The 27550-nt window shown below is 35.2% G+C and overlaps 2 protein-coding genes and 2 long non-coding RNA genes across 7 annotated transcripts in view; 3 read left to right on the top strand and 1 right to left on the bottom strand.

Moving 5' to 3' along the window:
- The window catches only part of LOC123379269, a 137648-nt gene extending 136758 nt beyond the window's left edge, over window positions 1-890 (bottom strand). The window contains exon 1 of the long non-coding RNA XR_006583530.1: window positions 21-890. This is a non-coding gene — a long non-coding RNA (uncharacterized LOC123379269). The remainder of the gene's footprint in view (window positions 1-20) is intronic.
- NUDT12 (nudix hydrolase 12) lies at window positions 226-14995 on the top strand. 2 transcript variants are annotated; one of them, XM_011284887.3, is made up of 7 exons: window positions 226-347; window positions 3055-3266; window positions 3828-4414; window positions 7731-7898; window positions 8950-9063; window positions 11732-11931; window positions 12909-14995. In XM_011284887.3, exons 2-7 carry the CDS (start codon window positions 3061-3063, stop codon window positions 13017-13019), a joined length of 1386 nt encoding a protein of 461 aa, XP_011283189.1. In that variant the 5' UTR covers window positions 226-347; window positions 3055-3060; the 3' UTR covers window positions 13020-14995. The 2 variants fall into 2 exon arrangements, with proteins under 2 accessions (XP_011283189.1, XP_011283191.1); XM_011284889.3 differs by having other exon boundaries at window positions 240-347; window positions 3059-3266.
- A 350-nt stretch (window positions 14996-15345) lies between these two features.
- Window positions 15346-17986, top strand: LOC109502582. 2 transcript variants are annotated; one of them, XR_006583534.1, is made up of 3 exons: window positions 15346-15658; window positions 16330-16455; window positions 16839-17986. It is a non-coding gene; the product is annotated as an uncharacterized LOC109502582 (long non-coding RNA). The 2 variants fall into 2 exon arrangements; XR_002744544.2 differs by having other exon boundaries at window positions 15346-16455.
- A 1558-nt stretch (window positions 17987-19544) lies between these two features.
- Window positions 19545-27550, top strand: part of LOC109502572 — a 123693-nt gene continuing 115687 nt past the window's right edge. For both annotated transcript variants that reach the window (XM_019837714.3, XM_019837711.3), the window contains exon 1: window positions 19545-20303. Coding sequence is in view for 1 of the 2 variants with exons in the window: in XM_019837711.3 (XP_019693270.2) it covers window positions 20287-20303 (17 nt within the window). In the remaining variant the exon portion in view is untranslated. The remainder of the gene's footprint in view (window positions 20304-27550) is intronic.

The raw sequence follows: 27550 nt of genomic DNA, 5'->3' as shown, positions 1-27550 counted from the left end.
TTAAAACCGTTTCCACACACCTACGGTTTTCCATCGTCCGCACCACACTTCACATGTCTCGGCATGACGAAAAGGAAAACCAGCCCCTGACTCACCACCAAGAAGCTGGACCTTAACAGCAGTGACCTCCCCGCCCAGGCTCCCGAACGCGTTCACCCCCAAGCCCCTCCCCTTCACGGATCACGCACAGTTTGTGATCCTCAAACTACATTTCCCATAAAACCGTGCGAGGACAGCGAACCTCCGCCGGAAGTCAGGAAGGCTCTTTCCGACGCCGGGAAGAGTGAGCGTGGGGTTTTCCCGGTCTTGCAGCAGTATCCTGCTTTCCTCTATTCTGGTTACCTTTGGTTAGTAACAGCAACGGCAAGTTAGTCGTCCCCGGTGCCCGCTCTGGGTTGGGTGGCCAGTTCTCAGTGCTTTTTGATCTCAGCGCTGTCGGCCTGGCCATGCTGGGTTGTTTGGCGCAGTTTCGGGGTGCGGTGCGGGTGCAGGCGCGGGAGCTTCCCGATGGGGGCCGGGGGCGCAGCCTCTCGGCTGCTGCTGGTTTTCCAGTCCAGTCTTTGAGGTGGGGAAAACAAAATGCTGCTTCAACTGTAGATTCACGTTAAAAGAAGGAATCTCACAGTAATAACAAGAAAAGAAACTATCTCAAGGCATTTAAGCGTTTGGAGAGAGAGTGCGTACGTGTTGCTTGACTGGTTAAATGGCCACCTCGAATGCCCAAGGACGTGGAAATCGTTAAATAATGGGCAGTGACTTCACTGACAGAGCCGTACTTGAACTCTGCCCTGTTTCTTGAACCATGTGACACTGAGCGAGGCACGGGCCCCGGGACACATCGGTAAAAATGGATGTGGTTTCGTTAAAATCTAAGGCCCTTTTAACCTTCTTTAAACGACCTCTCAGAATGGTCTGTTCTTTTTGGAAAGCAAGGATGGCATTAAGCTAAATGAATCACCTTATCCTACCTTCAAATCCTTACCTTGTGGGAAACCCGTCAATGGGAAACGAAAAAATAAATCCAGCAGCCGAGCTGGATTTCAGATTTTGTGTAATTTTCTGGAATGAGAATCGGTTCTGTTTCTAGATGGCTTTTCTGCCAAAAAAAAAAAAAAAAAAAAAAAGCTTCCTTTCTCCTGAGAATATTGAATCCTTAAGAACTGTACTGGGGATAGTGAATAGTACTATATTTTTGGAGGGCAGTTTTGCACTCTGTCCTGTGGAGTGGCCTCTTGGGAAGGTGAAGAAATGAATGACCTCAGAACGTAAGACAGTAAAATATTGCTTAAAGAAAACCTAACTGAAGAATCTGTGTGATATTTTGTGGAAAATCAATTTACGGGAAAGGCAACTTGGAAGGGAGACCATACATGAGTCAGTATACAGCAATAATTCAAAATAAAGTCCTGGAAAGTTGTAGTTTTTGTTATTGATAATATTCGTAAAGCATTTAGAAATCTCAATATGAAGAGAACAGTGAGATAAATTCTATAGTAAATCAAAAGAAATAAAAAGTTGTTTTCTAATATAGAAATCACTCCTTCTAATTTAAGTTGTAAACATATTTTCACCATTCCTGTGAGTAGTTTTTTCTTAAGCTTTTTGTTTTAATTCCAGTATAGTTAACATACTGTGTTATTAGTTTCAAGCGTACAATATTGTGATTCAGCAATTCTGTACACTATTAAGTGTTTGTCGTAAGAGTGCTCTTTAATCCCCATCACCTGTTTACACACACACACACACACACACACACACACACACCCCTCCCCTTTTGTGAGTAGTAGATTTGACCTTTTTTATAAGTAGCAGAAAAATACAAACAGGAAAGGTGAACAGTTAATCTTTTTGGCCCATGTTTCCCCTAAATTTTGTTCATACTCCTATAAAATTGATCAGCCAAATTGCATTGTGAGAACACTAGACACAAAACAAGTCAAAATGTATGGATTATAACCTTTCCTTTTTAGGCTAAATATCTTATTGCTTAAAATAATAGAAGTCTAGTCAGAATCGCAAATCAATTCTTAGTAGCATTTCACTAAACGAAAATTCATACCTTTAAAAGTACTTTGTTCTCAGAACATAACTCGTAGAGAACTTAAGCATGAACTGTTTCCACAAAGCATTGCTCAGTCTGTGCCCTACCACATTCAATCCACAATGACAATTTTTATAAAGCGGTAGGAAACATTTTCTATATATTTTGTTCTTACTGAAAAAAATGGAGTAACAAAGCAGACAAAGTTAATGGTTTAAAAAACAAAGCAGACAAAGTTAATGGTTAATGGTTTAAAAAACCAAAGTTAATGGTTCAAGTTTTGACAAAGTGACCACCAGCACAGTGTTCAATGAGAGATCCAAAATACATGGTCATTTGATTTATGACAAGGATGACAACTGCAGCACAATGGGACAAAGATGGTATTTCAAGAATGGTGCCAAGTCAAATGGATTATCCATTGGATAAAAATGAATCTTGCTGCTACTTTACACTATGAACAAAAATAGTCCCACGTGGATTATAGAATTAATTGTACAAGGGAATGCAAAAAAGTGTTTTCAAGTGAAACGTAACACAGGTTTCGAATAAATTAACTGTAGGATCATAATTTTCCCAAAGGCAGGCACCTATTTCTGACAACATTGCCTCTAAGAGAATACTAGTTATCATCTGCTAAAAACCCTCTGACTTGACTTCTGTCTGCTTTAACCCCTCTCATTCCCTTGATCTATATTGAAATCTCTCTGATCTGCCTCAGGTATCTTGACACCCCCTCTCAAGGATATGCCCCCCCATTCTTTTTTATTGCCAAAGATCTTTATACATTGTGTTATACACCCCCCATGGTGAATTATATTTAAAATCCTCAACTGATAACAATTTTGAAATGTATACTATGATGACAGTTGGCTATAAATGACCTTTTGAAGAGTATATAGCTTTAGAAACCATGCCTATTCTAATTACATCAGCATTCACATAATGTTCTAGCATTGAACAAAAAGCAAATGAAAATGAAAGGTTTTTTTCTATTTTCCTTTTTTTTTAAGGAAGAAATGTCTTCTATAAAAAGAAGCCCAAAGCAAGAAATAATTTCCCAGTTTCACTGTTCAGCTGCAGAAGGAGATATTGCCAGGTTAACAGTAATCCTCAGTCATTCTCCATCTCTTCTCAACGAAACTTCTGAAAATGGCTGGACTGCTTTAATGTATGCCGCAAGGAATGGGCACCCAGATGTTGTCCAATTTCTACTTGACAAAGGGTAAACATTTTAGGCACTACTACTTGAAGGGCTCTCTGGTTTCATTTCTGGGTTACATATTTCCTTTTAAATTTTTCATGTAGCCATATTTATACCACTAGACTTCTAAATAACTTGTTGACCAGTTTTATTATATAAAAACATAGAAAAATACCTAACTAAAAACTTTTAACTTCTTCTATTGAGAAAGGAACCCTTCATACTTAATAACAAAGCAAATTTATGAGTTAGTCTAATCTTTTTCTCCCAGGTAGAAAATGTAGATCTACCCACTATGGCTATCAAGAACCCCTTGTAAAATTGTAATTTCTTCCTATAGCACAGAAAACTTACTGTTTTTTATTTTACAGTTCTCCAAAAATTTTAAATATCTTGCTATCTCTAACTTTTCATCATTTATGATTATGTCTTTTAACCTTCCCATTAGTACATCATGTACAAAAAAAAAAAAACTTATGTAATAATGATTAGAGGGCTATTATGTGCATCTGGAAATATTTTACTTTAATAAATATTAAAGAAAATTTTTATTTCCTATTTTATTTTTCTTTCCATTTGTAGGTGTGACAGATCCATTGTCAATAAATCAAGGCAGACTGCACTGGACATTGCTAAATTTTGGGGTTATAAGCATATAGCTAACTTACTAGCTAATGCTAAAGGTGGGATGAAGCCTTGGTTCCTAACTAAGGAAGTGGAAGAATGTGAAAATTATTTTAGCAGAACACTATTAGACCGAAAAAGTGAAAAAAGAAATAATTCTGACTGGCTACTAGCTAAAGAAAGCCATCCAGCCACAGTTTATATCCTTTTCTCAGATTTAAATCCCTTGGTTACTCTAGGTGGCAATAAAGAAAGTTTCCAACAGCCGGAAGTCAGGCTTTGTCAGCTGAGCTACACAGATATAAAAGATTATTTGGCTCAGCCTGAAAAGATCACCTTGATTTTCCTCGGAGTAGAACTTGAAGTGAAGAAAGAGTCATTTAATTATGCTGGAGAAGTCCCAAGAGAAGAAGATGGGTTGGTTGCCTGGTTTGCTCTAGGTATAGATCCTGTTGCTGCTGAAGAATTTAAGCAAAGGCATGAAAATTGTTATTTTCTTCATCCTCCAATGCCAGCTCTTCTGCAGTTGAAAGAAAAAGAAGCTGGTAAGAAGTGAATACGGTTTACTTGTATTGCTAATAATCTGGTTTTGGGAACTGGGTTGGAATTATATGTATCTGCATTTTCTAGGAGGCACACTTTTTTCATCAAGCCATGAAGTTAGGCTATCTTCCTTAGAAATTTCCTGAAGTTCTCACTCTAGGGGACTACTCTCCTGAGCAGTTACAGCAGTTCTAATCAGCCAAGATTAGTTTCCCTAGAATTAATCCTACTGCATGCTGGTTTTATTTGATTCTTCACTGAATAATATTAAGCACCTGCTATACACTGAGCCTGATGGCAAAGACCTTGACTATTTTGTTTGCTGTTGCTGGGTATGCTAGTTCAGGTGGGATCTTATATGCCATGGTAAGAAATTAGGAGTTTTATTCTAAAGTTCATTTAAATGTTGTAATCTGACCTATGTTTTAAAAAGAAACAAAAAACAAAACCCCTCACTCTGCCTGCTTTGTAGATCATGAATTGTAGGTAATTAATTGTGAAGTCAGAAGTCTTATTAGAGGGGATTGAAGGTTACAGTAGCCTAGCTAAGAGATTACAATGGATTGGGTTGATGGAGAGAAAGGGAGAGTTTGAGATGTTCTGGAGGTAAAATTGATAGGGCTTGATCAGTAGGTTGAGACTACTGTGAGAGGGGATAGTAACCTGGACTACAGCCTGAATGAAGGTGACAGAGGTGGAGAAAAGGGGGCATGTTCAAGATATATTTTAGAGAGACAATCATCAGCACTTGTTGATGGATTGGGTTTGGGATATATAACGATGAAGAAAAAAAATCATGAATAATTGCTAGGTTTGAGACTTTAGTAATTTGGTAGGTAGTGATATTTCTTGATAAAATGGCATAGGGTGACAAGTTGAGCAAAGGAAGCAAGACAGACTTGAAAGAAATAAGATTTTAGTTTTGGGCATATTTAGTCTTAGAGAAAGATATTAGAATCTGGAACACAGAGGAGAGGTCTAAACTAGAAATACCCATATGGGAGTCATCAACATGAAAGTGATATTTAAATCTCAGGGAACTACTGAGATTACTTAGAGAATTGAGAGCAAGCAAGAAAAAGCCTTAGAATCACATGTAAATCCCCCTGAATTTTGAAGTCAGGTAGAAACAGAGGAGCCATCAAAGGTATTGTTGACAGTGTGGCTACAACCTAAGAGGAAAACAGGAGAATGCTCATGGAAACCAAGATGGCAGAGTATTTCAAGGGAGTGGTCAAATATACCAAATGCTGTTGAGAATTTGAGTAAGATAGAAAAAGATTTTTTTAAAGGATCTTTGGTTTTAGAATATGAAGCTGTTGATGAATTTAACAAGTGGAATATCAGTGGAGTGGAAGGAATATAAGCTAAGTTATGGTTGATTGAAAAGTTAATGGGAGGTAACGAAGAGGTCACTCTCAGTGTCCACCTTCCCTTAAATGTGTGGTAGGCCCTTCCAGAGGCTGCTTAGATGCCTCCTCCCAATGTCTGGATTGATATGTTTTATTCTTCACATCTGTGGAGAACATGTAATTTTTTATAATAGCACATGCGCACACTCGGGAAGCAGAGTAGGAGGGAGAATCTTAAGCAGGCTCCAAGCCCAGCATGAAGACCAATGCAGGGCTTGATCTCACAACCGTGAGATCATGACCTGATCTGAAATCAAGGGTTAGACAACTAACCGACCGAATCACCCAGGAGCCCCAAAGTTGCACTTTTTTTTAAGTTTATTTATTTGGCGGGGGGGGGGGGGGGGGGGGCAGAGAGAAGGGGAGAGAGAGAGAATCCCCAGCTGTGCTCTGTCCTGTAAACACAGAACCCAATGCAAGGCTTGAACTCACCAACCATGAGATATGACCTGAGCTGAAACCAAGAGGCAGACACCTAACTGACTGACCTACCCAACCCTGCACTTTTTAAAGAAAATTTCTTTGTAGCAATATAAGTTTAATATCAGAATGATCTCTCTCCCTCTCTCTTTTTTTAATAGTTAGGAAACTGAGGACCTTTCATTCATTTAGTGTGTAAACTTACATAGTTAATGTAACCTCTCCATGCTTCATTTTCCTCCTTCAGGAAAAGATAATAATAGTACCTATATCATTGCTCTAACCATTAAATAAGATGATGTAACCCATTGAGCTGCTTTTTATTTCACATAAAATATATTTGTATTATTTGTCATTCACTATCCTCTGTTTCAGGTAGTCCAATAAAAATATACCTGTTTTCTTCATTCATTCATTCATAAATATATACATACATACATACATACATACATAAAATCATGTATACAAACATCTTTGCATGATGCCTGACATATAGTATGTACTCAATAAATATTAGCTTGTCTTATTGAAACAATATTGAAATAATGTAGATATTTAGCATAAATTACTACAAGGTAATGTAGTAGACAAATATTTAATGTTGCCTGTGGTTCATTGAATTTCAGTATTACATTTATTTTTATGTATGGTTTATTAGTTTTTGTTTCCCAGTTTAAAATATTGTTATTTATGGTTATTTTGCTTATTTCAAAAATCCTTAGACCAAATAATGTATTTTAGGGAGAGCAAGTTTGTCAGGCAAATGCAAATGTAGCATTTCCAGTTTTATTGCTTCTGTTGTAATATTTCTGGTCAGGCCATATTCTTTTTTGAAATACCAGGGTATCTAGCCAAAGTATATATATGCTAAGATTTTTTTCTTGTAGGCATTTTTTTTCATGAACAAAGTTAACCATGAATGTTATAAATACAGTATTTTTTTAACATTCCATTAAGTTTCCAGTTGTAAACAGGATATGTTTCACAGTGACAAGGAGCAGTAGTTTAATCACCCAGGAAAAGAGAAGTTCCTACAGTTTCCTACTAATATTTTTTTTTATATAGTCCAAGTCTAAATTAGGAACTGGCTTTGTAATATATTTTTGTAAAAGTCACTATTATAAAGTCAATTTTTATAAAATCACTATACACTAGAATCTTGTATATCCAAAATTTAAAAATCATCTATAGTAAAAGCCTGAGGTAATATAGTATATAAGATAGATGTTAGTACATCTGTGTTATATGAGAATTGTATTTATTAGTTCATATTAAAGTTAAATCTAATTTTCATTTGTCATCTGTTGGATTAAATCTTTTACTTTGAAAGAAATATACACATCATAAAAATAGGAATACTAACATCCTTGATCACAGAGCTACTCAGAAAATATAGAGTATGCCTTTACTGACTTAACATTTTACTTTGATATTAATTTGTTTGTGGTTTATCACAGAATTAAAACTTTTTATGCTTCTCTTAAAGGGGTTGTAGCTCAAGCAAGATCTGTTCTTGCCTGGCACAGTCGATATAAGTTCTGCCCAACGTGTGGAAGTACAACTAAAATCGAAGAAGGTGGCTACAAAAGAGTATGCTTAAAAGAAGGCTGTCCTAGCCTCCACGGTGTTCACAATACATCCTATCCAAGAGTTGGTAAGCCTTTTCATCTACAGTGAAATCTCAGCCATCTGGAATCTTAGGGAATAAGACATTCTCTGAAGACAAGATTTTGAGTTGTTCAGGGGTTTACCTTTTTATTAAAAGTATGTTTAACTCTTAAGACTACAAGTATGTATACTTTCATGACTTTTAAGTAAGGGACATTGTATATAATTAACTCATAGTTAAGAAATGGCTAATCAATACGAATTTGATGTATTAAAATAGGTGATTTCAAAAGTTCACCAATCTGGATCCATGTAGTTCAGAAACAAACAAACAAAAAAAGCCCCAACATTTCAGTGCCTGTTTGAGGCATCACCAAAGCAGTAAAACTAGCTTTTCATCACTGCTGGTGTCTGCCTCCTGCTCTCCTCCTTCTAATTGCTGCTTTGGAGTCTCCTGTAGGTTTGGAAATCTGAGAACCTAGTCCTTTAAAACTTGTGAAAAAAAAAATAGATAGTCTGAGCAATATCTGAGCAGGTCTCCTGGTAGTAAAGTGCATGACTTGGTGAACCCTGTTTTCACTGCTCAGGAGCATTTTACATTTGATTCCTGTTCTCAGTCATGACCTAGTGGATTAGTGACTTCTGGGAAATAAACTGTTACTTAATTTAAATTTTATTTTTTTAATGGCTTAAAATTTAATCATAGAGCCACATTAGCTTTTAAAAACATTTTGTTCAGGATTAGGATGGAAGGGAGAGGGAAATTCACATTTACATAGTAAAATTTGTATTTTCTTTATGCCATGTAATATCTTCTGTAACTTTTTTATAATTGAAAAATAACAATATGCCTAGCATACCATAAGTATATAATAATTGTTGCTATTTAGAAGACAGAAATGGTCTTCCTTTAGTTTATAATATTCTGTGCAATTTCCCTGAAATACTTTGTCATCAGGCAGAAAGAAACAATCACATAACTAGACAAGAGTCTTGTTCTAGGAGATACAACTTATTATAGTATTCGACAGTGATTTTACACAATGAGTCTAAATTATTTTTTTCTATCATTCATTCATCTTATTTTTAAAAAACAGATCCCGTGGTAATCATGCAAGTTATTCATCCAGATGGGACCAAATGCCTTTTAGGCAGGCAGAAAAGATTTCCCCCAGGCATGTTTACTTGCCTTGCTGGATTTATTGAACCTGGTAAGCCTTTTTCTTCATAACTTTAATTTTCCTTTAACTTATAATTCACAAATAAAAATTTTAGATAGCATTTGACAAATGCTCATGCTATGAAATTGGGATCTTTTTAAATTATTTTTCTGTGTATTTTAAGTGGTATAATTTTGTTTTTACTAGAATAATTTGGTTTTGATAATTCAACATTTCTTCTTTAATATATTGCTATTACACAAGGTATCTGTATCACTTACACCTCACTGGACTCAACTGTGTCACCTTTTCAAAGAGGCCTTCTCAGGTAGCCCCAAATACATTAGTTAGCTTCGTACCCTACATTCACAATTCTGTCATCCTGCCTGACTTTTCCCTACAGCACTCATCACCACCTGACATGGTATGTATGTATGTATTATCTTATGTATGTTTGTAGCTGTTTATCTATCTACTTATTTATTATCTACCCACACCAGAAAGTAAGTTCCATAAGGGCTAGGACCTTACTTCATTCATAGTTGTAGCCCAAACCCATAGAACAGTGCCTTATATATATTATATATACTAAGAGTTCAATAAATAATTTGTGGAGTAAATGATAATTAATATACATGTTTAATCTTAACTTCCAGTATTAACCTGCACTAGTAATAATAGTAAACATACATTGTGCCACTCTGTTTCGAAGGCTTTGCATATATTGAATCATATGATCCTCATACAGCTTTATAAAATAGGTACTATTACAGCAGTTTTACAGATGGGGCACTAAGGTACAGGAGCTGGATAACTTGCCCAAGATCAAATAGCTAGTGAGTGGGTAGGGCAGAGATACAAACCTGGACATTTTGGCTGAGTCCATGCTGTTAATCACTCTGCTGTCTCTAATAACTCTAGACTGTTTTTTTAACTGCTGTGTACCATTTTATTTATAAATATTATTCAACTTACCCATTATGCTGTTGGATGTTTAGTTTATATCAGAGTTTCTGCTATTGTAAACACCCCCAAGAATATTCTTATGTTACTACTTGTGCACATTTGCAAGAGTCATGAAGGGTTTAAACTTGAGAATAGAATTGCTAACTCATAGTATATGAGAATCCTAACCTTTTGTAGATGTTGCCAAGTTGTTTTCTGAAGTGTCCCTACCAATTTACACTTTCTAACAGCATATGAAATGTTCTGTTATTCCACATCTTCACTAAGTTAGGATTTTCATACTTTATAATTTGCCATTCTGATGGGTATGAAATAATGTCACTGTAGTTTTCATTACTGTGCTGATGGAGCATCTTTTTCAAATGTGTTTTAGCCATCCAATTTTCATTTTCTCTGAATTTTGCATGTTTATATTCTTTGTCTAATTTTGTTTTGGTTTACTTTTTTTTCTATTTTACGAGTTTTACAGTATGCTAATCTATAGCTATGGTCTTGCAAATATCTTAATGCTAGTCTATGACTTACCTTTCCACTATATTTTTTGGTGAACATAAGTTGTTAATTTTAATATAGAAAATATATATTCATCTATTTCAATTTTTTTAATGTTTTTGATTTTTATTTTTGAGAGACAGAGTGAGACAGAGCACACGCAGGGCAGGGGCAGAGAGACAGGGAGACACAGAATCTCAGGCAGGCTCCAGGCTCTGAGCTGTCAGCACAGAGCCCAATGTGGGGCTCCAGCTCACAAACCGTGAGATCATGGCCTGAGCCAAAGTCTGACATTTAACCAACTGCACTACCCAGATGCCCTTATATAAATCTATTTCAAATAAAAAGCTACATTTAAATAGCAAAATATTTTTAAACTTTCAGATAAACTTAACTTAGAAACCTTTATTCTACTTCTCAATTCCAACAAATCAGAAATATAAAGTATATTTATAGGCATTATTTAACATAGCTGAGTCAACAGTCCTCTAGAAGAACAAAAACATTTAGAAAGAAAAAATACTTTCATTTTCTGTGGTTTTTAGAATTGTAGTTTTATGTGGTCTTCAACTCTTTTGAGAAAAGTTATCTGCAATGATTTTTTGACAACATAAGAAAAGAAATTTCTTACATAAGAAATTTTAGCCTTTTTTTTATTTTTTTTTAATTTTTTTTTTCAACGTTTATTTATTTTTGGGACAGAGAGAGACAGAGCATGAACGGGGGAGGGGCAGAGAGAGAGGGAGACACAGAATCGGAAACAGGCTCCAGGCTCCGAGCCATCAGCCCAGAGCCTGACGCGGGGCTCGAACTCACGGACTGCGAGATGGTGACCTGGCTGAAGTCGGATGCTTAACCGACTGCGCCACCCAGGCGCCCCAAGAAATTTTAGCCTTTTATAAAAATCTTGTAATAATAATTTGTAACTATTTAGTGATAATAAATAAATGAGATAATATATAAAATGCTTGCATAATGTTTAGCCAATATCAGTGCTGGATAGTTGTAGATGTACAATTGTTACAGTGTAACTAAAAATTTGGACCCTTTAGAAAGGTGTTATGGAATCTGGATTATTCATGTGGTCATATACTAAAAGAAATCATGTTTTCTTGAATTCCAGTCTAGTTTTAGGCTCTGCATTCTGATTCTTTGAATTGGGTTTCTGTCCAAAGTGATTTCCAAATGTTTGAACCATTCAGAGCACAAAATGTCTAGGAGATGTTCATCAGCTACTTGTTCTTTTGCCCTATTTGATTAGGAGAGACAATAGAAGATGCTGTTCGGAGAGAAGTAGAAGAGGAAAGTGGAGTCAAAGTTGGCCATGTTCAGTATGTCTCTTGTCAGCCATGGCCAATGCCCTCCTCCTTAATGATTGGTTGCTTAGCTGTGGCAGTGTCTACAGAAATTAAAGTTGACAAGAATGAAATAGAGGATGCCCGCTGGTTCACTAGAGAACAGGTAAAGTTCAATTTAATTTCCTTCTTTTATTGATTGTTCTCTGACTGTATCAGTTTGGGCATGCAGCAAGGATATATGTTTTCAACAACTTGAATGAATGGCTATGGCCCACTCATCATGCATGGATTACAATGTAATTGATGTGTCCTATGTTAACTCATTCTGTGGGAGTCTCCTAGTTGATGATTCTGTGCCTTTTTCTGATTTCAAATGCTAATCCTTCAGATTAATGATAACTTTCAATGGACTTAAAATAGGTAAACATTATTTCAAAGATGAAAAATAGGAATATTATTCTTAACGTTTTTATATTTTAGTTTACAGCATTAAAACAAGTAGCTCTCAAAAAATATCAATACAAATGCTTAAAATTTTTGAAAAGTTCTTGTTCATTTTAAAATATGCTTAAGGACAAGAATAAAAAAACTATATAACAAAGATACACTCACAAGAACTTTTTAAAACATTATCCTCCAGTACTAGAAGGCAAGATAAACTACTTATCTGTGTTTTGCATGACCTAATGTATTTGTGTAGAAAAAAAAATGGATACACTATTAGTAGTGAAGACCTGAAATCTTTTCTGATTTTGCCTAAACAAAATTAATTTTATTTTATGCTCAACCTCAAAAAGTAGAAATCAGATTTTTTTTTCAAAATTTTATAAAAGGGAACCCATTCCAAAAGTGACTTCACATTGAAAATAAATGTGGAGCATATACTTTTCTTTTTTGTGACCTTACTTTCATAAGAGAATATGTCTTTCTGGAATATTTTGTTAAATTGAATCACTAACTCATTGAATCTACTAAAATTACTGTACTAAATTTTGCATGTTGAACTTGGGTGTTGTCACTTTCTCCTGTTGTTATTCACTGTAAAAATCATCATGTTTAATTGGATTGTATAAGCATAAGAATAGTATTTAAGTGTGACAGTGTTGAAATCCTAATACATTTTATTATGGTATATTTTAGGTTGTGGATGTTCTGACCAAAGGGAAGCAGCAGGCATTCTTTGTGCCACCAAGCCGAGCTATTGCACATCAATTAATCAAACACTGGATTGGAATGAACCCCAATCTCTAAATCAAATAACTAGACTTTGAATATTAATTGACTTCTAATACCACTTATTCCTCAAGTGAGAATAGAAATATCTGGTGCTTTTTAGAATGTCACAACACAAAATACCATACTAGGATTCAGAAATATTTTCAACATGTACTTCCATCTTAACCATAGAATTTGTATTTTTATAAAATACAACACTGCCTCAGATTTTTTTAAATCTGAGTTAGCCTTCTCCAAACATTTTTTTGATTGTGCTTCACAGTTCTGTCTCACTAAACCTATTTCTAATAAAAAAAAAAAATCATGTTGTAAAGATATATGTTTTAAAAATGTAAACAAACCTGAATTCCAGTGCCTCTTTTAAGCATTAGACCAATCACTATATTTCTATTGTTGAGAAATGAGACAAAATAATTTTAATGAATTTTAAGCTTCATTTTCAGTCTTTTTATTACTACAAAGATTCTTTCAGTTGTCAGTAGCTGATTTTTGCTCACTTCCCATTGTATTCCATTTTTGTTCTGGCTCCTTTGTTCTAGCAGTGGTGCTATTATAGTGTTGCTACTAGTCTGCTTTGATCAGTGTTAAGAATTTTCTACCTTAACAACTGCAGTGATCAGAATATTGTGCCTTCATGGAAGGAGACCTTAAGTGAGAGGGTACCACTGTGTATGCGACTTCCCCCTGAAACCTAAAATCAATTAATCTATCTTTTATACTCAAAGTTGTTCTTAAGACAAATCAGAATTCTCTGCTTTTTCACTGAAATTAAATGTATTTGAAAGGAATTCACCTCAAAAATCAGATGCTAAATATTTCCCAGATTTACGTATTCAATAAAAACACTGGCTTTATGTCATTTTGTGATAAGGGATATATCTGCATTAGCAAAAAATTATGTAATCATTACTAATAGTAAACTCAAATGCAACATTTTGATTTTAGCCCTCTTTCAGCGTATTCTAAGAAGCCTTTATAAAATAAGTGTATTTTAGAACTGAATCAGAGGAAAATAGTAATTCACAATTTTGTAACATAGAACTGTCATATTTTAAGACTATTTTGAAATTAAGTCTATAAATGTATAAACTTATATAATTTGTTTATTATGTTAGAACTGGAAGAGATCTTAAGGATAATATATGTAGTTCAGTGACATTCTTTTATAGATAAGGAAAAGAAATCCTGAAAGATGAATTTAACTAATCAATTAAAGGTGAATCAACTAATTAATCAATGAAAGTTACACAATTACAACTTACTATTGTTAGTACAATTAATTGTAATTACAGTTAAATAACTTAATTTTAACGGTCTGTACTGGATAGCCCACTGAAAGACTCTCCCTCTAATAGGAAGTAGAAACTACTACTAAAAATATAGGTAGAATAAATTATAATAAGGGATGATAAGAACAAATTTAATTTACCAAATATTGTTAATTACAATTTTAGATACTAAAATCATTTAACTTAAATATGATCATTTTCTTAGATAAAACTTTCCTGATGAACAATGATTTTCTTAGTAATTGAAGAAAGCTGATTGGTATCAGGACTGTAGACAAAATTGACTTACATTGGACATTTAGATACATAATAAAATTTAAACTTCATAAGTAAGTAGAAAATTATGTGCCTTGATTATTATTAAGTATGATGACTTGGGGTTCAGTTTTACTCCAAATGTACTTAGAGAATCTAAGATTACATCGCAGAGTTCTAGGTTTCCATGTTCAGATAGTAAAATAAAATACAAAATATCAACAAAATGTAGTTATGAATTCAGTTTCAGATAATTAATCCTATACCCAGGGAAAATCATTAAGTATAAATTATTATTAATAATCATTTTTAACATTGCTTACCTCTAAGAGGTGAATAGTTATATGTAAATAAAAAGAATAGCAAAGAAATGGTAAGTTTCAAGTACCATGAATGTATTCTAATGGAAATGAAGGTAACAATACATTAAAATATTTATCTATTTTCTGTTTTGTGTTACGTATTTTTTAATGTTTTGATAAATGTCTTCTGAAACTGAAAAAAGCCCAATTTCAGTCATCCTCTCTTGTTTAATGATGTGTAAACAACAAGTATAAAAGCCCTTTTAAAAGTAGCCATATTTGGCAGTGCCTGGTGGCTCAGTTAAGCATCCAACTTCGGTCAGGTCACGATGTCACAGTCTGTGGTTCGGATCCGTGAGTTCGAGCCCCGTGTCAGGCTGTATGCTAACAGCTCAGAGCCTGAAGCCTGCTTCGGATTCGGTGTCCCCCTCTCTCTGCCCCTCCCCCACTCATGCACATGCGCGTGCTCTCTCTCTCTCAATAAATATTAAAAAAATGTTTTTAAGTAGCCATATTTGGAACACAGTTTTTATTTTAGGTCATATGTATATTTATATACACATACATATATATAGTCAATTTTTTATCTTCAGATATGAAGTTATTTGTCTAGTCTAATATCTATTATTACTCGTCTCATATTACTAGTCTTTGCATTTTGTATTTTTCACTGTTTTACTGTTCTTGGAAGGGCTAGAAGAATTAGAAGCCTACATGTTTCATTTAGTTGGAAAAATGATTTAAGTAACTCTTTCAAAGAACAAGTTGGAGATTTGAATGAAGACAGAAAAGAATGGAACAACAGAGGGTAAGACCGTGAGGTGTTTGTTGTTGGTTCTAAAACTTGCTAATGCGTATACTGCAAAATAGCAGGTGAAAATGTTCTATAAAGCAAATCCATCAATTATTTAGAATAAAATCTCCCCAATGCAAATTTTATTAGGGATGAGAACCAACTATTAGATTCTGAATATGAATATATATATATGAACATACATATATGTACATATATATAAATATATATGTATTCATGTTCACATATTGCTGAATAGGTAGGAGTGATAGAAGTTGCACTTTAAAGGCCTATTTCTCTCTAGTAGAAAAATATCTAGGACAAAGTATTCCAAAGTGCAAATTAGGTTTATCTGTCTACAAATGTAAAAGAGGTAGGTCTTGAGGCAAACCAGAAGTACTTGCAAATGGGTGGAAAAAGAGGGTGAGAGAATTTGACTTCAGTGCAGGTAGAGGCTGCTCCATAAGGGGTTCAAATGCTTGGGAGCTTTGACACCACAGGGGTGGATGAGAGGCAGAGAGGGTGTATTTCCAGGAGACAGGGATAACGTCGCCTAAAGCCTACATCTTCAAAAAGTCTCACCAGTCAAGAGAGAAATGAAAAGGAGTTCTTTTTGTGAAAATACACTCAATGCAGAAAAAAAATTTTTTTTTCCCCTACACCACGCCTTGTCCTTTTTCTTCCAGGACACTCAGGTAGAATTCAAAACAGTTTCAATAAAAGCAAGTGCGGTTTGTTATCATCTACAATGGATTTTCAGATGATTCATTTTATTTGCCCGAAGTAGAATGGTCAAAAGGAAAGTTATTCAGGTAATAAAGATGGCATAGGAAAATGGGTAATCAGGAATATGAATTCTTTTATTGTTTGGAAAAATATTTTCTCAACTATAAAATAAACATTTGAACATGTTAACTGGGCTAGCAGGCAAATTCCTCATTCTATTTTCACTTAAGGGTATCTACATATAATTGTACTCCTTGGTAGAAGTAGCACTTTTAACTTTATTCCTTCAAGAATACTATGTTTCCCTTTTCTGGCTAAGCATACAAGCCATAAATGGACATTTCTCCCTTCACAATTCCCATTATAATGATGTTGTACAGAATAGCGGGGGCAGGTGTGGAATTTTAAAACATTTTAAGTTAAAAAAGCAGACTTTCTGCTAATGGAGACTTTTTTTCATTCTAACTAGTCTGAGAAGAGATAGACAAAATCTAGCATGAGGAACAAAAAAAAGTTCCGGCTTTCCAGTCCTTGGCTCGTGGAAACTATACCAGACCAACTCCCTGTCTCACCTCTGATGGATTAAGAACATTCTAAACACTTAATTTGTGAGGTGGTTTCATTTTTACTAAGGTAAATGTTCCACCCAGAAGTAGAAATTGAAACTAGTACTCATATCTATTTTAGAACGGCGTAAGTGGATAAATGATGTAGTCTGGTTTATTTTTTCCATTTTTTTTTTAAATTTTTTATCCTGTCCACTTTACTCCAGTCTGAAATTGTAGTCTATTGGAGCAGTGTGATGTTTTGAACACCTCAGTAGAGTACTTTATAAATATTTATACAGCTTTCAGATAGCAGTGGGCTGAAGTCCTCTCTATCCGTGGAGCTAAAAACAATTTAAAATGCCATTTATCCAACGGCTTTGCTGCTAAGCGTTATTTTGCGTTTTTGCTGGGTTTTGTTGTGTTTATGAAACAAGTTCGAGTACTCTACTGCCAGTTGGGAGGATTTGGAACTCCAAATAAGATGCCCTAATGATGTACACAAGCTCAAACTTCAGGGGCTGCTTTGGTCTGACCATCATCTGTTCTGTTCTGTAGTGAGGTGTTCAATGTGAATGTAGCCATGAGTGGTAAGCAAGTAGGAATTCTGTGTGCTCTGGAAGACACTATTGAGGATGAAGAGAGAAAATGTGTATGTTATCAGTGTGGACCTCAAGTTTTCATGGCTGTAGAGGCAGAGAAGGTGTATTTCCAGGAGACAGGGATAACGTCGCCTAAAGCCTACATCTTCAAAAAGTCTCACCAGTCAAGAGAGAAGTGAAAAAGAGTTCTTTTTGTGAAAATAAACTCAATGCAGAAAAGAAAAGATATTGATCTTTTTCTTTAGTCCCAGCCATTTTGTACATCCTCATGAATAACAAACCTTTTTTTATTTTATTATGGTAAGTCATAATAGTCTATATGATAAATCATAATATTCTATGATTATCATTATGATGATTACATAAAATGCTATGTTTTGTTTTACACCATGAAGCCAGTATGTATGTTCTCCTTGTTCAGTAAATCTAACATTAGCACTAATAAATTGTGACTTTAATTCAAATCCAGATTTCTGAACTTCGTAAAAATTATGTTGCCCATTCTCTCCCACGTATTTCTCAGAATTACTTATGGACCTATTTACAACAAACTCCTAAGACAATGTAACTCTTTGTTAGCTTATTCTCATAATACTTTTTACACAGGACTTTATAAAATGTTGACAGTTATTATTTCATTTTATCCTTAAAAAACCTTATGAAATGAATGTCACTATCATTATCCCCATTTTACAGATGGCTAAGAAGCATTAACTTTCTCAGAGTCCCATTGTTAATAAATAGGAGAGCCAAAATTTGAACCCAAGTATTTCATTCCAAATCCTTTCATCTTTCCACTTAACAGACTATCTTACAGAATTTTCTTAATGCTTCATTGAGAAAAGAACTTCCAGTCTCAGATTTCTCATTCAATCCCTTAAGTTTTGGTCATTTTTCTGGTGGGGCCTTATATTCTCGTTACTCTGGCCATTTCTGCAAGACTACTTACTTAATTCTCAGATTTCTATCTCCAAGTGTCTACTAGACATACCTGCTTGGACATCTCAGTGCCTCCCAAATAGTACATGTGTACAATTAAATTATCTTTTATCCCAAGTACATTCCTGCCTCTAGAAAGAGCAGAAGGAGCAGGGAAGGGGCAGAGAGAGAAGGAGAGAGAAAATCCCAAGCAGAGAGACTCCATGCTGTCAGCACAGAGCCCGATATGGGGCTTGACCCCGGGATCATTGACCTGAGCCAGAATCATGAATCAGCCACTTAACCAACTGAGCCAACGAGTTTCCCCTCTATTTCCCTATTTTAATAATTTTGTAATTTCCAATATGGAACTTTGGGGTATTGTGCTTACTTTGTCTACTTTATTCCTACCCCACCCCACAGCCAGGCAATCTCCAAATCCTATCCCTTTTACTTCTTAATACTTCTTGAGTGTATCTTTGCTTCTAAGTACTTATTGAATCTTAGTATTTCATGAATCAGTATGTCTGTCTGTCCGTTGCCACCAATCCAAATTCAGGCTACTTACCTGCTTTCTACATCAGGTTCTTAAATTAGTCTTCTTATTTCAGGTTTCACCCCCAATCCATTCTTCACATTGCAGCCGAAGCGATCTTGTTAAATTCCTCAAAAAGACTCCCATTTGGAGCACGTGGGTGGCTCAGTTGGTTAAATGTCCGACTTGGGCTCAGGTCATGATCTCACCATTGGTGAATTCAAGCCCCCTGTTGGGCTCTGTGCTGACAGCTCAGAACCTAGAGCCTGCTTGGGATTCTGTGTCTCCCTCTGTCTCTGCCCCATCCCCCTGCTCATGCTCTGTCTCTGTCTCTCTCAAAAATAAACATTAAAAACAATTTTTTTTTAAAAGACTCCCATTTGGACAAATTTTCCAGTGCAATTTCTTTGGCATAGCAATTTATCCCTGGAGTTTCAACTCTGATCACTTCCCTTTCTTCCAGCCTCTTATATATACCGTCATTTATGTGTTTACAAAAAGCCAAGAAAAACTTTCTAAATTTTTATTAGGTGTTAATAACATAAGAATCACCTGAATAATTATAAGCAATACCATTTTACAACTATGTTAATAGAAATGTCTCATTTATTTAAAGATTGTAAACTATCTCCAAACTATGTTTTCATTTACATATTTCATAGGATTTCAAAATTCTAAATCAGGGCCTATATTATTTATCCCAGTTTTACAAATGAGCACATTGAATCTAAGAGAAGTCAAATGATCCTCAAAGTCAACATAAGATATGGAAATGTGACTCAAATTTAAATCTTCCTAAGCAAAGTCTACAACCTCTGCCATACCATATACCCCATACCATACACCATACTGCTTCTGCCCCTGTATCTACCTCACAAAGGTAAACCAATTACCTTATAATTAACGCCACCAGCATAGAGTCAAACTAGATCAAGTTTTCATTTGTGATGGGGGTGGGGGGTTTCTTCCACTCCATTTGCACCACATGAACATCATAGTTTTGTTTCATAGCACCCCTATCCAAACTACTAAGCCACAAAAGCACACATTAGTACTTCATTGTTCACTTGAAGGTATACTTGAAAATAAACAGACTGTTGGGAATGGTTAAGACAGATAATAATAGACTGATTAAAGGATGGTAGATCATTCCTGACACTGCATAAGATTAAGTATGCTAATCAGATTTTGGATTTAGACAACCCAGATAAACCCCAAGTAGAACAAGAGGAAGTACTCAAATCTTGACTTCATTTTCTTGCTTTTCAAAATACATATTTGCATTTTATCTATGTCTCCTTTAGAGCTGTGGAATTTATGAAGGCTTTACCCAGGTGAGTTGATTATATGTTCTTTTTAGTTTTTACTTTTTTTTTCTTTTGCTGTTTTGAATGAAGTATCCTCTATTTTAATCCTTGCTGTCCTAGATTAGTTGCTTAGCAAAGGATGAGAGCAAAGGGAAAATTATGTGAATGTTATGTGTGAAGACAATTTAACAACATATTTCTTTCCAGTTACAAAAAAAAAAAAATCCAACAGCTGTTTGTAACTTGCTGTGTTACCGAATATGATGGATACAGAAAAAGGATGGATGGGAAAAAAAATTCTAAATAGTCAATGTGTTTAGGCCTCTTTTATTTATGCTAAGAAAGACATCATATGCACATTTGAATAGCTACCATCCATATCCTAATTTGGTTATTTGAAATAAATTGTGCATTTGGAAAGCAAGGAAAATGCAACTGACAAGCTAGGCTTCTAAGCATAATTGAAATTCATTCTGAATTCAGGGAAGGTCAGTTGCATTTCAAAGCAATAGCCCTTGTTTTGAATTCCTATAATTCTGCTTTGTTTCCATTGCAGCATTGAATTTGCTAATCACCAGAATGATTTTCTCATCTGATTTAGTTAGTAGCATTTTCTTCCTTAATTTTATAATTTCACCTATATAAATGTTTATATTTAATTCTTTGAAATATATTGATCACCCAAAACATCATGATCTGACCTCATGAAAGAAGACATTAAGGAGTAATATTTTTTCTATGAACAACTGCAATTACTCTGAGATTTAGACCATTTCATAGGCAAAGTTTATCATGGCTGATGCCTTTTGTGTAAGTAATCCCAAATCAAAGTTTGCAGAATCATGTATTTGCAATTTCACTGTCAGTTGATCTTTAACTGTGTTCCAAGATTTTGATGGCAATATATATTTACAAAGATTTCTCTCACCATCAAGAGTTCAGCCAGTCCTTACCTTCTTCAGTCTCACTTAGAATTTAAACACTAAATGGTTTTCAACCTCTTTTTCTTATCCCAGCATTTAAACATTAGTTATTTTCTTCTAATGTCAGATTACCATAATGTTGAGTAAGTATCCTAAAACCCTTTTTTGGAAAGTAAACTGAAAAATAAATATTGTCTATTTTTTGTTTGCCCACATATTCTTTCTGTGGCTAGAAATTAATTCACTTCTTTAAAAAATTCTGTGTGAAGTCATTTAACTTCTCAAAGAAATCTGTAGTAACCATGTGATGAAATTAGAATTACTATGCTTATAAAATACTACTGGTGTCTTCAGGGCAAAAAAAAAAAAAAAATCCAAAAAGGTCTTTAAAATGACATACCAGGAATTTAACTATGATGAGCCAAATTCTCAACTCTCTGAGTTATGATGGCTTTTTCATAGATTGGTTCCTGATCATTTTTGCAAAAAGCAGAATGAAAATTCTGAATGTGCTGACTTGTGAAGATACGCGCTCATTACACAAAATGCACTGATCTGTTATTCTTATCTCATGAGACTGCCCAGAGCTCAGTGAACTTGAGAGATGGGAGGGAATGTTAGCACTGATTATCTGCCCAAGGTAAACCTAATAATAAAGTGATTAAATTAACCTGGCAAATTAATTCTAAGCATAATTTCTCATTCCCTCCTCATTGGCCAGAGTGCAGTTTACACACATTTTTAGGACAGTGGGCACACTAGAGCATAGTAGCTCAAGCTATATAAAAGAAAGGTCAACAGAAAATATCAAGCATAGAACATTTAAAATAAAGGCATTTTTGTTGCTTTAAAAAACATGCATTGGATTGGACTAAGCCACAGAAATTTACTTCAGTGAATTAGTGAAACGAGCATAGAAAATGTTTTAAAATCATGATTCTGAAATGACTGAAGATGATGTCTCCTCTAAATTTTTTTACTGAAGCCCCTTTGTGACCCTTATACCTGTTTACATTAATATTATCATAAAATTATTTTTTCTGATGTAACAGTAATTTTAAGGTAATTCAAGTTACCATGAATTATGAAATCTAACCAATGAGGTTTAAAAATGCCCAAAGTACACTAATAAAAATAAAAAGTTGGCTCTTATAAGTAGCTGATGATGATAACATTTCCATTGAAAGATTTGAAAGAATATATTCATTACTTCCTTCTGAATGACTGGAAGTAGAAATTAACCAACGGCCATTTTTTAGGCTACTATTAGCAAAACACAGGTTAGCTTGGGGGGCAGGAAGAAGAATTTTCAGTGTTTAAATATTTATTTCAGCATTTTCTCACTCTTTACAATTTAGCAGTGTGGTTACATACTGGTTTTTCTTGGTTCTGTGCTGAAAAGGAATGAAGATGTTACACATTTTCTGTTTAGAGCAATCAAAACCTCTGTTGTCAGCAGAACTGATGAGATCTGCCCCTGAGGGATAAGACATCTCATTGAAAAAAATCACAGGGATTTCATGTTTGGGGGAAACTACACACAGAGGTTTCTGTATAAAGATCAAGACACGGTATATTCAAACACTGCTTCAAACTGAGGTTGAGGGTTGAATGCTTCAAAATTAAGAGGATGTTATTTAAACCCATCAAGAGTTGGATTTCAGCAATTATTAAGCCTTCAGAGAAGCATAGCTCTTCTGTAACATCATGAAGTAGTATGGCTTCCCTTAAATAAGTGAAAAGAGGAGACAGCATTCACCCTTAGAAAACTCAAAGGCATTCTTCATTTAATTAATAGGTAGGGAAAGCCTTAAGCAGGAAAAAAGTAGTCTCTGAGATCCATTCAATTATCCTTTTGAGCCTATCCTTTGCTAACTTTTAACAAGGTATCTAATGATATATGTAAGTGTACATATATGCTTTATTTTTCCTCTTTCTTCATCTAATAGAAATATACCTGTTTGGTAACCTTTTTATTATTTGAAATATGTAAATGTTGCAATAAAGTTGCCACCTCTTGTCTAGTTGCAGACAGTATAATTAGTGGAAGAGGAATAATGTGAACTGTCACTTAGGACTGAGAGAATGGAAATAGGATTCTCAAGAGAGATTCTGAAAGTCCCTGTGCTGGTCAAGGTCAAAGTAGAGGAAAACCATAATTACAGATTTCTCATACCTAGCGATTAAAAAAATTTCGAGTAGATAGAGTTCTAACTATAGTTGAATAGGGTGATTCCTCTTCATACAGTGATATTTAATTCATGCATCATTCTGTACATGAGATTAGCAAAACTTGTACTCTGATAATCATTCAAAAGCCAAAAAGGAAGTGAAGCAAAGCAAAATACAAAACTGATTTCTAGTTTAGTAATGTCATGATAATAACACATAGAGTATGACTGTATCTTGTCAAATAAGAGACACATACCACTGCTGGTATACAAAATGGCTTGGGGTGGTACAACATTTTTTTTAGTGTTTTTTTTTAATGTTTAGCTACAACCCAGAATTTCACATGAATTATTGTCTAACATGAAACTAAAGTAAATTTTAATGAATCGAGAAACTACTAAGCAAATAGCATGGATATTTCATAGGAATAGTAAGAATCATGAAGGTAGTACACAAGTGACCGAAGTCAGGGAATAATGAACAAGTTTCATTCACCCAAAAAATGTTATCAACTACTGTGTTTTTCCACATATATGGAACAGGAATACATCAAAGTATAAAACAGATAAGTTGTTTGCCCTTGTGGAACTTATATTTCAGCCCATATCTCTAATGGTTCTTCAGGAGACTAGGATAATCTAAAGCTATACATATTGGGCTGTTCTATCTACCTTTGCTGGTTCCAAAGTTAAATTTCCTCTAAATTTCTGTTGGCTCAAGTCAGGTTAACTGTGGAGCAGCCAGGGGGCTGATTCAGAGGAAGAAGATAGTCCCACTAGAGATGCTTCATAAAAAGCCATGCTCAACAAATACTGGAGTTCTATGGAAATGAGCTGATGTATACACCATTATAAATAGGAAGATCAAGGGCTGGGTACCTCATTCTCCCGGCCAACTACCTTCCTTCTGAAACTTCCATGACACTGTAATGCCCCATGTACTTGCCAACCATTTTAGTTCTAGAAGCAAAGTCAAACCCAAAATACAGAAACACTTCAACTCTTGAGAAGCCAAATGTGAACATGGGAAATAAGCAATCAAAAATACAATGTGACTGGGCGCCTGGGTGGCTCAGTTGGTTGGGTGTCTGGCTTCGGGTCAGGTCATGATCTCACGGCTTATGGGTTTGAGCCCCACGTCGGGCTCTGTGCTGACAGCTCAGAGCCTGGAGCCTGCTTTGGATTCTGTGTCTCCCTCCCTCTCTGCTCCTCCCCCATTCATGCTCTGTCTCTCTCAAAAATAAACGTCAAAAAAATAAAAAATAAAAAAATATATAATGTGACATCTCCTCACACTAGTGGCCCTGGCCTGCTAATCTGACTTGCTAGATTTTTATCACTATGGTTAGCACAGAGATGAAAGAAGGATATTGAAGAGTTACCCCCCGAAGTCTGATTTAGGATACAATTTTGGTAGAGCCTCTTTACATGGGGCTGAGCAAAAAATAACAAGCGATCTCTCAAGGAGTTTTCTCCCTAGAAGCTTGCTGATATAGAAAGAAAAACAATCTTATGTGGATCCTAAGAAACTTGACAGAAGACCATGGGGGAAGGGAAGGAAAAAAAAAAAGTTAGAGAGGGAGAGAGCCAAACCCTAAGAGACTCTTACAAACTGAGAACAAGCTGAGGGTTGATGGGGGTGGGAGGCGGGGGGGGGGGGGGTGATGGGTACTGAGGAGGGCACCTGTTGGGATGAGCACTAGGTGTTGTGGACAATAAATTGGACAATAAATTTCATATAAAAAATAAAAATAAATTTAAAAAAGGAAGAACAATCTGTACTTAAAGCAAAACAATAAAAAATTTTAACCTTACTATGTACCAACTGGGAGAGGAGGAAAATGAGGTGGAATGAAGTGAAATGAGAATTCATTGCAAGTTTCCTCAGGACTGCTCTACTTTAAAATCTTAAGGCCATTAAAGATTTTCTGAATGAGGTTCCATTCCACCTATCCAGTTTTATCTGTTTCAACAGGGTTTCTGCATCAGAATGACTTGTTGCAAGGGACTGAAGAGTGGCTGCTTACTAAAAATGCATATTCCTGTGCCCTCACTCAGAATGTGAATCTCCAAAGTGAGGCCCCAAATCTACATTTTTAGCAAGTTATGCAGTGATATTTTCAGCATTCTCAAGTTTGAGAATCCCTCTGCTACACTGTAAACTCCTTGAAGTTTACATTATATTTACATTTTCACATTAAGTCCAGCTTAGAAGCTTGAGCCAAATTATTTGGCACAGAGTGCCAAATTATTAATGCTACCTCCGTGGGAAGTACACTGGGCTTTCCCAATTATAATGTAACTCCTTTCATTTTATAAGAAAGCGAGCAGGGAAAGGGATAGTTCCTGAAGCGTTTCAAAAAAAGCCTCTACATTTAACACAGTAAAGCAATAAACATCTTGCAAAAATCTTAAGTAAAAAAAAATTTTCACTTTCAGAGTCTTTCCACAGTGGTAAAGGAAGAGAGGCAGCATCTCAGCACTATGTTTCCTTGGGCAATTTGCTACATCTCTGTTTCCTCTGATGAGATATGAGGGCATTGGATAGATGATCTCCCAGCTATCTGTCTTGAAACAAAGGGCAGACACTTCTGGAACTGTAAGGGATCTTCATCTTTAGTTCATCTTTCCCTTCCTTTACTGGTATTACCTTATTTATCAAACTTTATTAAATACTGAGCTCAATTTCCTTTTGGTTCACTAATATAAATTTTTCCTTACCCATTTTTTAAAACATTAATAATAGTAATATTAACAATAACAAATTCCACACTGCACAATGCTCTTTTCTATCTGAATTTCATTTCTGCAGAGATTCTAATTTAACCTCACATAGCATGTGCTTCCTGCTCTCCAAGCATTACCCTCATCCTCTAAGTTATATTTGATCAATTATGGGCCAAATAAAGTGATGGCATTCCAACAAAGCTTATGTTTAAAGATAATTATTTTAGTAAAGAGGTTCTTTTATGTCTACTGGACTCAAAACCTTAGCAGATTATGTCCAGTGATCACCAAGATCATGAATACTACCTGTGAACTTCAACAACTTACTTACTGTGCACTTGGGGAAAGGAAAAGTTACTTTCACTGGACGTGATGTTTGGATGTTTCTATTTTAATATTTTAACCTAATGGATTCCAATATTGTATCTATAGGTATGGATACAAATATAGATAAAAACAGATGTACTCTTCAATGTTTTCAACACAGGGGAAGAAGTAAAAGCGTGAACAATTTACAATAGCACTGAGACTACCTTAAATGATCATAACTAAAGCAGTTTAGTTTCAAGACGCTAGCAAACTATTCATTAACAATTACTACCTGGCAACCAGGTTTACAAAGGTTCATCCTTGCAGCTCTATGGAATTTGAGTGCGAATTTGAAGTGCTATATGCTCAATACTGAAACAGCTGTTTTCCAACATAATTCTTATGCCTTATGCAATTTTTAAAAATTAATGACGAAAGGATATAGTTTAAAATTCATGCCATTCAAAATCAGGGATGACAGGAGCACATGGTGGCTCATTTGGTTGAGCTTCAGACTCTAGATTTCAGCTCAAGTTGTGATCCCAAGGTGATGGGATCAAGCCCCACATTGGACTCTTCACTGAACAATGAGGGTGGAGCCTGCCTAGGATTCTTTCTCTCTGCCTCCTACCCTGCTCACTCTCACGTGCGCTCTCTCTCTCTTTCTCTCTCTCTCTCTCTCTCTCTCTCTCGCTTAAATAAAAAAGAAACCTTTTCAAAATCAAAATCAGGAATGACAGAAGACAGGTTTGTACACTTCCAAGAATAAATGGACATTTTAGAATTTTATTTTCTCTCAATATTGTCATATATTTTTTAATTTTTTAAATGTTTATTTAGAGAGAGAGAGAGAGAGAGAGAGAGAGAGAGAGAGAGAGAGAGAAAGTGAGCATACAAGCAGTGGGAGGGGCAGAGAGATAGGAGAGAAAGGATCTTAAGCAGGCTCCCTGCTGAGAGTGAGGAGCCTGACTCAGCTGTGAGATCATGATCTGAGCCAAAATCAAGAGTCCCATGTGCAACCCACTGAGACCACCCAGGTACCCCTCTCTGAATATTTTTAAACTTGAACTTTCCATAGTATGTTTTACATGTATAAATTTTCTTTAAACATTTAGTACAGAAAACATAGAATTTGTGTTAAAAT

Source organism: Felis catus, chromosome A1, assembly GCF_018350175.1.
Source record: "Felis catus isolate Fca126 chromosome A1, F.catus_Fca126_mat1.0, whole genome shotgun sequence".
Lineage (NCBI taxonomy): Eukaryota > Metazoa > Chordata > Mammalia > Carnivora > Felidae > Felis > Felis catus.
Note: the sequence above shows the minus strand (reverse complement) of the source record. Positions and strands in the feature narration are given on the sequence as shown.